General features: G+C 45.6%; 1 protein-coding gene across 3 annotated transcripts in view; it reads right to left on the reverse strand.

Annotated features, from left to right (window-relative positions):
* Positions 1-11720, reverse strand: part of GOLGA3 (golgin A3) — a 67687-nt gene that overhangs the window by 31187 nt on the left and 24780 nt on the right. For all 3 annotated transcript variants that reach the window (XM_003792889.3, XM_012807048.2, XM_023514968.1), the window contains 4 exons: positions 7933-8588; positions 6248-6359; positions 4186-4492; positions 1844-2046 (listed from right to left, as the gene is read on the reverse strand). In XM_003792889.3, the coding sequence (XP_003792937.1) occupies positions 1844-2046; positions 4186-4492; positions 6248-6359; positions 7933-8588 (1278 nt within the window). The remainder of the gene's footprint in view (positions 1-1843; positions 2047-4185; positions 4493-6247; positions 6360-7932; positions 8589-11720) is intronic.

Raw genomic sequence — 11720 nt, forward strand, 5'->3', positions numbered from 1 at the left:
CATGAAGGCTATGTTAACCAGTTGGATGAAAGTATTTCAAATTGTATACAGAAACAGTACACTGTACCCCATGATAGTATTGATGTACACTACTATGATTTAATAATAAATAAATAAATAAAAAAGAAGCAAAAGCAAAAAAAAAAAAAAAAAGAAAATAAAGTTGAAATAAATCTACAATACTTTATCTGGAAAAAAGTCCCATAGCCAAGTAATAAAACTGACTGAGCCTGACTGAGGTGCTCCGAGCTGTAATGCCATGCCACTCTACCCAGGGGGACGGCTTGAGGCTCTGTCTCAAACTCAAAAAAAAAAAAAAAAAAAAAGAAAATAAAGTTTTAATAAATCTACAATACTTTATCTGGAAAAAAGTCCCATAGCCAAGTAATAAAACTGACTGAGCCTGACTGAGGTGCTCCTTAACACCTCATGCTTGTTCTGATTGGCTGGTCACAGAGACTTGGCACAGTGCACTTTAGCCACTCACCTTTCCCTCCCTACTGTCTCTACCTACTGACACTTGGCCCCCACAGGGTGAGGGGCAAGCCCAGAGGTGACTTCACCCAACGGATGCTTCTCCCATTGAGCTAGACTGATACCCCAACATGGGCAGAACAGACGTAGATAGAGTGTCCACTCACAAAATGAACAGGAAAGAGAGGGAATGCTCCCTACAGGACAGGATGGTTTCTGTGGGAGAGCTAGTCACCGTACATCACTGGCAGCCCCAACAGCCAGATGAAGGTAACACTGCAACTGGGAAGAGACGCCTGCCATGCTCTGAGCTACAGACAACCCAGTGGGACAGGATCCTGAGTGGAGGGATTTGAGGGCTGACCTCATATGGGGTGGGAGTTGCCCTGTGGAGGAGGGAAGAGACTGACTAGGCAGAACCAGGAACATGGGACATGCCAGAGAGGGAGACTATAGAATTAAAACTCTTCAAACAGAAGATGTAAGACTCTGGTGTCAAAAGGTCATGCAGGGAGGTCCGATACAAGACATGTAGTTGAGATTGGGGATTAACAGATTAAAAACAAACAAGCTCGGTGCTTACAGCTCAGTGGCTAGGGTCCCAGACACATACACTGGAGTTGGCAGGTTCAAATTTAGCCCAGGCCTACCAAATGACGACAAATACAACAAAAAAATAGCTGGACGTTGTGGCAGGCACCTGTAGTCCCAGCTACTCGGGAGGCTGAGGCAAGAGAATCACTTAAGCTAAGAGTTTGAGATTGCTGTGAGCCGTGATGCCATGGCACTCTGCCCAGGGCAACAGCTTGAGACTCTGTCTCAAAAACAAACAAACAAATATTATCTGTGAAATCAAAAAACAGAAAAAGCTTTTTTTTTTTTTTTAAATTATTTTACTTTTTCAGAGACAAGGTCTTGCCCAGGCTGAAGTGCAGTGGCTACTCATGGGCACAGTCACATTGCAGCCTCCAACTCTCGGTCCTCTTACCTCAATATCCTGAGCAGCTAGGAATGCAGATACGCAGTAGCCCCAGGCTGGAGTACATCACCGCTTACTGCAACCTACAACTCTTGGGCTCGAGCCATCCTCCCACTACTGCCTCCTGAGTAACTGGGACTACAGACCCATCACAGTCAGCTAATTTCTTCTATTTTTAGCAGAGACAGCGTCTCACTCTTGCTCAAGCTGATGTTGAACTCCTAAGCTCAAGTGCTCCTTCTGCCTTGGCCTCCCAAAGTGCTAGGATTAGAGGTGTGAGCTACCATGTATGGCATAATTTAGGGAAAAGGTACTGTTCCACATGAAGACATGAAGCATGACCTACCAGGCCATGTGCTGTGTCTTCCCTGGGAGTCCTGGGGGCCGTACCTGGATGTGGGCCATCTCACCCTGCAGCCTGACTCGGGCCTCCTGTGCTAGGGCAAGCTGCTGCTGGTACCACTGCCGGACATTCTGCAGGGATGAGATTTCTGCCTGTGAAGCCTTCAGCTTGCTGGTCAGTGTTGCACGTTCCAGTTGCACCTGCTGCAGCTGGCTTTGCAAGGCTGTCATCTGTTGTCGAAGATCATGCACTATAAGTGAGAAAAGCCAGCTAATACTAATGGCCACAAGCAGGAGAGCCCACAGTTCTGCATAGACGCTTGTCACAAAGGGGTCTCTCTGCAGAGTGCAAGAAACACAATTGATTCTGGTTATTCTCAGTTTACATTTTAGAAAGTCACCGTCACCATGCATCTGCAGATACAGAGCCACTGCTCCTGGGGAAACATAAATGTCAGGTCCTCTGAGCCTCTGGTCACAAGATGTTCATCAACTGACCAGTATGTAACCTCTGTTTGTGTATGCTTCTATTTAAAGATAACTTGTGAAGACAAAATGTGGACTCACTCACGTTGAACTCACAGCCAAAAGGCCTGAACAAAGCTTCTCTGAGAAATGTATCTTTTCTATAAAACACAGCATAGCCTCCTTGTGCTTAACAATACCAGCTGGTAGTTGGGGACATTTTAAATAGCAAAACCACCCTAAAAAAGCACAGAAATACAAATATGGCACTGAGTAGACCAGGAAAAGAACACTTGTTCCCAGTCTGAGCTGAGGCAAGGCAAAGTGTAGCCTCATTCCACCCTAGTGAGGAATTTGCTCACTCTGTGAGTGGGCAGCGCCTGTGGCTCAGTGGGTAGGATGCTGGCCCCATATACCAGGTGGCAGGTTGAAACCTGGCCCCAGCCAAATTGCAAAAAAAAATAGCCAGGCGTTGTGGCAGGTGCCTATAGTCCCAGCTCCTCGGGAGGCAAGAGAATCACCAGAAGTTGAAAGTTGCTGTGAGCTGTGACACTACAGCACTCTACTGAGGGCGATAAAGTGAGACTCCCTCTAAAAAAAAGAATAAATAAAGCTCTATGAGTACTGATTGGGGGGTTCAAAGAAATTTAAGTAGGCAAATTCACAGTTGCAGAATCTGTGATACTGAACATCAACTGTGTGTCCACAAATTGTGGAGGACTCTGAGGCTCTTATCTTTGAATGGCCTGATGTTCACCAGCCATCAACAAACAACAGTGATGTCAGTGTACCCATCCCTTGTCAGGTGTGAGCCAGGACTGAGTGGCCCTGCCTGAAGTCTAGCTGGTTCTGCTACTCAGTGAACACTGGTCAGATGGAACCTTGCAATTCAGAGTCACAAACTTATTTTGGTGTTTCATACTTTCTAGATGTTATAGTTTCTCCTTGGGGACTGGGTATCATAAAGTGCTCAAAGACTGAAAAATAACAGCAATTTGAAAAAGGGCTCCTGTTTAGTTTCCTGGTTGGGTCTCTTTCAGCATTAAGACATAGCCTCTGTGACAATGGCTTTTTACCTACCTCTGTGCCATTAGATCTGAGACCAGGCTCACATCATCTAGGCCCTCATGTCAGGCTAACACAGGTCCTCCTATTGCTCTGACCCTGGCCCTGAGAAGAGCCTCATCCAAGCAGTGAGTGCATGAGTCCCAGTATACCCCTTAGGCTATAATTTGCAGTCTCCCCACCACCCCTCACCCTCTTCTTCCTGCCCCCTGCTCACACCACCACATCTGAGCTTGGAGACCAGAATTTTCTCAGTGTCCAGTGGGCTCAGAGCATCAATTCTGAGACTGGCTCGGGGAGTGGGGGCCGGGGGGGCTGGGCACAGGAGTACCCAAGAGCACATGGTTAGCACAAAGAAAGCCACAGACATACTGCTGAGCCATAGGACCACCACAGCTCCCTACAACTCCATGACTCTTTCTCTTGACGTTCCCAGGTCAGTCCCATTAAGAGAAAGTTAACTAGAATGCTGAACACAGCTCTGCCAACTAGCAAACCTAAGTGTTGTTTTTAAATATATTAAATAGAACCTACAATTCTATGGAATCAGTAAGTAGCTCTGCATCCCAAGACTGGATTTTTAAGGCAGAATGAACAGAAACAATTAACTACTATTGTTAGGGTCTAAAGTCAATTTCTAAGATCTAACTCATTTCCCCGGATACCCCTGCAAAAATGTGCAGAATTCCACAAGGTCAAACAAAAAGTATATTTCCTTTAGAAAAGTAGACATCTTGTGTGTAAATTACAAACTAATAAAACCCCACAGCCACATGGACATGGTAACAGACTGCCCCCAGCTCCACCTGTAGGGCAGCCATGTGAGGACATGAGCAGAGTACAGATGGCTGGGCTCTCACCTGTGTTGTCCTTACTGAGGATGCTCTTTTGCATGTCTTCTACTTTTGCCACAAGCCTCTGGTACTGTTCCTCTGCCACCTTCAGGTCACTATTGGAGGATGCCAGGCTGGCATTTTTGGCTTCCAGCATATTCTGCAGGTCAGTCATTGCCTGCTCCAGATCCCAGCAGGACTGCTTCAAGGTGTCCACCTCCAGGCTGAGGGAATCCTGCCGCTGCTGGCTGGTCTGGCTGTGCTCCACCTGTACCTGCAGCCTGGTGCTAAGGGCCGCCAGCTGTGCCTGCAGCTCTGCCTTTTCCTTAAGTGCCTGAAAAGACCCCAAACCACCACCCCAACTTTCAGGAAGAGAAGCCAATTCTGGCCAGTATTCACTGAGAGAGAACGACGTCTGACAGCAACTTCACACACGTTGCCACACCAGCTATACCCCAACAAGAAGGTGATTTTCCAGACAGGCCCCAGAGGCAGGAAAGGCAGGAAAGGCACCTGTAGTGCCTGCACTAGCTTTAGGGCCAGCTGTGCTCTGCAGGGAAGCGCCATGCAGGGCTGTGAAGGCACCACCCTGCTGCCAGATGTGGGAAAATACCTTTTTCAAAAATCAAAAAAGTTCACATGGACTCATGCACACACAAACAAAGCAAGAATACCAGGCATGTTGAGGGACCCTAAGATAAAAAGCTATCAGATTAAGATTAGAGGGGGATGGGAATGGGCAAAAAATGACCCCTGGGACAAGCAGCTGCTACATGAGAGGATCTGAGGGGCTCTAGCCAGGGCCACTGGATGCAGGAACGGTCCTGAGTAACCACAACAGTGTCATCCACAGGATGAAGCAGGAAAAGAGAGGAAAGGCCATAGGAGCAGCAGAGATGCCACAAGATGTGAGTGAGGAATAACATGCTACTCACCAGCAGCACACCTGCATTCTAAGCATGCATGGGAACCCCAAATTCACACACCAAGATGAACAGCAAATCCAACAAACAGAAGAGCAAACGCTCAGTTAACGCCAAGTTAACTGAACAAATTTAATGAGATTTTAGACTAAGTACAACTAGCACCTGCACAGATATGCCAGGGAGCACTGCACCCATGCAGTCCATACAGGCCTTGGTTTGGATGCACCAAAGCATACATCAGTGATTCAGGAGGATGAGAAGAGAAAAGTAAAGTAAGAGCAAGCTCTCAGATTGTCCAAGGGACTGAATATATAGAGGAAGTGGAAATGTATTTGATGAGAGGGCTATATTCTAAAGTAGAACTCTTACTAAAGTAAAAATTGTATATACCAAAATTAGCCTTGATGTCTCTGAAATCACCTCTTTAGTAGACACAGTTTTATGTGCCACACAGTGGTTGGTTTGTGTCCAAGGACCATGTTGCACACAGAACCATCTTAAACATGAAATGTCCATCTAGTAAATCCAGCTCCTCTCACCATGGGCATGCTCCCCTCCTGCCCTGCACACACTCTCTAAAAGGATACCCTCTCCTCAGTCAGATCTCTGTGCCATCTGTGTGTTCTCACTTTCTCTCATGCCAACAGCAGAAAGCTGAATTCCATTGGACTGATTTACATTAATCACTGACAGAAAGATAAAAATCTAGTTCTTCACTATCGATAAAAATACATTCAACAAAATGACAAAAGAAAGCTAAAAATTAAGAGATGAAAAATTATTTTTCTGGCAAGTGCTAACCAGGTACAGCAAAATTAATATTAGAAAAAGCAGAACCCATTGCAAAACATATTGAAGAGGTAAAGACGAAAAGTTTACCATGTCAGAAAAAGGTATAGTCCACCAAGAAAATTATTCTGGACTGTAAAATATCTAACATCCAGGAAATATTCTGGGCAAATCTTGATGATGGAGCAGAAAGAGTAGAAAACTAATACACCTCCTTCAGAGGTTAATAGACCAAATAGACAAAAAAATATGAAAGATGTGGCTGATGTAGCTTACTTTTAAAGACCTTCGTAAAACTTTCTACCCCAAAAAGAGGAATCACACATTCTTTTCAACTGCATGGCACAATAAAACATTAATCAAATATCTATTACCTGACTAGCCTCTAATGATAAAGCTTCCAGTTGTCCTTCGAGTCTCATTTTTTCTTTGAGAACCTGCAACATTTCATCCTGAGTCTCAGCAGCAGAGCCTTCCACAGAAACACTGGAGGACAAAACACAGGACCAGGGACACGTGACCAATGTTGACTGCATGACTTTCTCCATACTCTCCAGTTTCAAACACCCTTGCTACTCCCTCCCATGTTTTTAAAAGTTAAGTAAAAAGATTTATGTAGAGGGCAGCGCCTATGGCTCAGTGAGTAGGGCAACGGCCCCATATACCAAGGGTGGCAGGTTCAAACGGCAACAAAAAAATAGCCGGGCGTTGTGGTGGGTGCCTGTGGTCCCAGCTACTTGGGAGGCTGAGGCAAGAGAATCACCTAAGCCCAGGATTTGGAGGTGGTTGTGAGCTGTGATGCCACAGCACTCTACCAAGGGTGATAAAGTGAGACTGTCTCTAAAAAAAAAAGATTTATGTAGAAAGCTAAAGTATGTATATACACTACCAATAAACACTCCTGCCAACAGTCAGGCATTTCCACACACCTGGAACAACACCTTTTGGAAACGTGAGCCCATGTAAGTAACCAGGCAGTCTGAAAGACCCATCTATATAAACATTAAAGACAAGATGCTAATACTGTAGACCACTGCTGATTAGATCTAATTCTATTTCTTAAAAAGCAACACAATTTAGGCCAGGTGAGGTGGCTCATACCTGTAATCCTAGCACTCCAGGAGGCCGAGGCGAGTGGATTGCCTGAGCCCACAGGTTTGAGACCAGCCTGACCAAGAGCAAGACTTCATCTCTAAAAATAGCCCGGCACTGGGGCAGGCACCTGTAGTCCCAGCTATTTGAGAGACTGAGGAAAGAGAATCACTTGAACTCAAGAGTTTGAGGCTGCTATGAGCTGTGATGCCACAGCATTCTACTGAGGGTGACAAAGTGAGACTCTGTTTCAAAAAAACATAAAAAAGCAGGCTCAGCACCTGTGGCTCAGTGAGAATGGCGCCAGCCACATACACCAAAGCTGGTGGGTTCGAGCCCAGGCTGGGCCTGCCAAACAGCAATGATAACTGCAACCAAAATACAGCCAGGTGTTGTGGCTCAGCTCAGTCTCAGCTGCTTGACAGGCTGAGACAGAATTGCTTGAGCCCAAGAGTTTGAGGTTTCTGTGAGCTGTGACACCACAGCACTCTACTGAGGGGGACATAATGAGACTGTCTCAAAAAAAAAAAAAGGCAGTGCCTGTGGTTCAGTGGGTAGGGCGCCGGCCCCATCTACTGAGGGTAGCAGGTTCAAACCGGGCCTGGGCGAAACTGCAACAACAACAACAAAATAGCTAGGCGTTGTGGCGGGCACCTGTAGTCCCAGCTACTTGGGAGGCTGAGGCAAGAGAATCACCTGAGCCCAGGAGTCAGAGGAGGAGTTGGAGGTTGCCTTGAGCTGTGTGATGCCATGGCATTCTACCAAGGGCAACAGAGTAAGACTCTGTCTCTTTAAAAAAAAAAAAAAAAAGGAACACAGTTGTGTATGAATGAAATATTAATGTCAAGGCTACAGATAAAATCAGGAAAGCAAAATAGTGTATCAACTACTCTAGTGATGGAAGCCATGATTCACAGAAGCTGTGTCTGAGACCATATCACCCCACCCACCCCTGCATCTGACCCACCTGCTACAGATGCTGTTTCTTCGACTCTGCACATCCCCATTGATTTCCCTCTTTTGGTCTTGGTGCTCAGCTGCTGCAGCCTGGAGGACATCCTTAATCGAGGGGAACTGGCCCAAAGCATCCAAGGCAATCTCCTGGCCATTTACCACAAATGAAGTTTCCTGTGTGCCCACTGTGTTCACCAGAACACCGTATGTCCCACGGGTAGAGATACTGCTGTGTGATGAACTGTCACTCTCATTTCCATCAGCCTCGGACACGCTGTCTCCAGTTAGTGAAGCATTCTCCAGACGGTCATCAGTCTCAGGAGACAGGCTGATTTCAGACACAACTGACGCACTGCTTCTACTCTGCTTCAGGGAACCCATGGGAGAGTCGGTAGCTGAAACATTTCTACCAGAACTCCCAGCATCTGAGCCTTCAGTTCTGTAATCAGCCAGAGATCGAATTTTGCTTGATTTTGAACTTTTTTTCTCCTTGGGATGTGCCAAGAGCCCTAAGCTGCCCACCTTAGGCCCCCGAGGGACACTGGTGCGCAGAAAGGAATATTCTTTTGTCATAGCCACAGTACTGGCCCTTGGTAAGTGTTCTGGGTTTAGCATGAGTTCAGGATCAAGTGTGCTAAAAAGTCTTGTTTTTGCTGAAGGTTGACTGGACTGAGAAGGAAAAAAAAGCATAAAAATTATGTTTAAAACGGACAAGCAGAATTCTGCATTCAGAAAGGTTGTACCAATTTTTTTTGTAGAGACAGAGTCTCAACTCTATCACCCTCAGTAGAGTGCTGTGGCGTCACACAGCTCACAGCAACTTCCAACTCCTGGGCTTAGGCAATTCTCTTGCCTAAGCCTCCCGAGCAGCTGGGACTACAGGTGCCCGCCACAACACCCGGCTATTTTTTTTGTTATAGTTTTGGTGAGGGCCAGGTTTCAACTCGCCACCCTTGGTACATGGGTCCGGCGCCCTACCCACTGAGCCATAGGGACTGCTCAAGTTGTACCATTTAATACCCCCTCTACTGATAACCAGAAAGCATCCAGCTCCAGGCCCTTGCCACACAGGGTATAGCCCAGCCTCCCCGTTAGGCTTCATTGCTTCAGGGTCACACTATACTGGCTAGTCAGACTATTCCTAGACTTAAACCACCCTCTTTAATGAATGTAACTGTGAAACACTTCAAAACACATATTAGAGCATCATATGTTGTCATCATACTCCACCAACAAGATATCTCCAGCTATTTTCCAGTTTATTCTTTCAGATAAACATTTAAATTTTTTTTTCTTTAAGGCCGGGCATGGTGGCTCATGCCTGTAATCCTAGCACTTTGGGAGGCCAAGGTGGGTGGATTGCCTGAACTTAGGACTTTGAGACAAGCCTGAGCAAAAGTGAAACCTCATCTCTACTAAAAATAAAAACTGGCTATTGTGGTGGGTGCCTATAGTTCCAGCTACTTGGGAGGCTGAGGCAAGGGGATGAATTGAGACCAAGAGTTTGAGCTTGCTGTGAGCTAGGATGCCACAGCACTCTACCCAGGGCACAGAATGAAACTCTGTCTCAAAAATAATTTTTTTTTTTCTTTAGCTAGGTGTTGTGACAGGCACCTGTCATCCCAGCTAGTTGGGAGGCTGAGGCAAGAGGATTCCTTGAGCCCAAGAGTTTGAGGTTGTTATGAGCTATGAAGCCATGGCACTCTACTCAGAGCAACAGAGTGAGACTCTGTCTCAAATATAAACAAGTAAATAACTAACTTTTTTTCTTCTACTTAAGAAAAAGTCTTGTTGAATTAGAACTACCTTAAATTTATGGGCTGTTTCCCTTCAATTATTATATGCTCACATGTTTCTCAACAAATAAGTGACGTCAGATTCTTTATATAGATTCTCAGACCTTTTCATTGCCATTTAAATTTACTTCTTGGACATTTTATGATTGTTGTTACTTAAAATGCCATCTTTTCCCATTTTTATAACTGATCATGTTAGAATAATTATTAATTTTCCATACTTTTTTTTTTTTTTGAGACAGAACCCCAAGCTGTCACCCTGGGTAGAATGCTGTAGCATCCACAGCTCACAACAACCTCCAACTCCTGGGCTCAAGCCTCCCAAGTAGCTGGGACTACAGGAGCCTGCTATAACGCCTGGCTATTTTTTGTTTGCAACTGTCATTGTTTGGCAGGCTCGGGCTGGATTTGAACCTGCCAGCTCAAGTGTATGTGGCTGGTGCCTTAGCCACTTGAGCCACAGGCACTGAACCCATACTTATAATTTTTAACTGACAATTTTCTAAACTCTAATTATATTTAATAATTTTTGTCAGTGGATTCTAAAGTCTTCCAAGGTGTTACCAACACCTGCAAATCTTTCTTCTCCTTTTCAATGTTCACCTCACTTATTTTCTTTATATTACCTAGTCAACTAGGTATCTCAACATGACTTGCTTTTAGAGAACCATTCAGTCCTACATTATTCTACAAAATCAACCCAATCCCATCAGACAGGGGTGCAGGGAGGAAGACGAGAAGCCTCACAAAATGACACTGGACGCACCCAAAACAACAAATGAGCCAGAACAGCTTGCTAAAAAAGAGCAATAAGGGATAATCCCAGGCAAGACAGGGGACCTGGCTCAGGGAAGTGCTGGGTCAAAAAAGTGAAGGTGGGACTAAGGGAGGAGCTGGGCCAGGCAAGTAAATGCGGGACCAAGTGAGTAAGGGCAGAGCTCAGGGCCAGGTGAGTAAGGGTCGGGCTCTGGAGAGTGAGGCCAGGAGAATAAAGGAGAGGCTCAGGGAGGGTGAGGCCAGGTTAAGTGAGGAAGGGCCAGGCAAATGACGGGTGGGGCCACAGGCCACCAATGAGGCCACAGTTATCTCTTGCTCCCGATGCTGTGAATCTAGGATAACTAGATCCATTCAGACCTACTACAGGAGGCTGCCTGATGAAACAGAACGAATGCAGTCCAGAAATCAGCCAAGGCCCAGTGGAATATGTAATTAGTTAAGAAGTATCATGATAAAGTAGTTTTATATCCAGTAGGGAAAATTAGATCACAGAATAAGCAATTCGAGATGGTTCACCATCTATCCAAAGAGACCCAATTCCCACCTCTCTCTTTAAAATATTCCAGATGAAAGTGCATGGTACTGATAAAATATTCCAGATGATAGGGGCGGCGCCCGTGGCTCAGTGGGTAGGGCTCCGGCCCCATGTACCGAAGGTGACAGGTTCAAACCCGCAAACTCCACCCCAGCTGAACTACAACAAAAAATAGCCCAGCGTTGTGGCCAGAGCCTATAGTCCCAGCTACTCAGGAGCTGAGGCAAGAGAATCACATGAGACCAGGAATTGGAGGTTGCTGTGAGCTGTGACGACAGGGCATTCTACCAAGGGCAATAAAGTGAGACTCTTGTCTCTACAAAAATAAATAAATAAATAAATAAAATATTCCAGACGATAGGTTAAATTTTTGTTTTTTCTTTTTTCTTTTCATTTCAAGAAATGAAATATGACAAACTCTGAAAGAACTGTAAAGATTAAAATTTTTGACTGTAAATATTTAAAACTGGGCGGCACCTGTCACTCAGTACATGGGGTGCCAGTCCCGTATACTGAGTGTGGAGGGTTTAAACCCAGCCCCAGTCAAAGTGCAACAAAAAATAGCTCAGCGTTGTGGCAGGTGCCTATAGTCCTGGTTACGGGAGGCTGAGGCAAGAGAATCACCTAAGCCCAGGGGTTGGAGGTTGCTGTGAGCTATGATGCCACAGCACTCTACCAAGGGCGACAAACTGA

Source organism: Otolemur garnettii, unplaced genomic scaffold (assembly GCF_000181295.1).
Source record: "Otolemur garnettii isolate 467f Iridium unplaced genomic scaffold, OtoGar3 scaffold00062, whole genome shotgun sequence".
Taxonomy (NCBI): domain Eukaryota; kingdom Metazoa; phylum Chordata; class Mammalia; order Primates; family Galagidae; genus Otolemur; species Otolemur garnettii.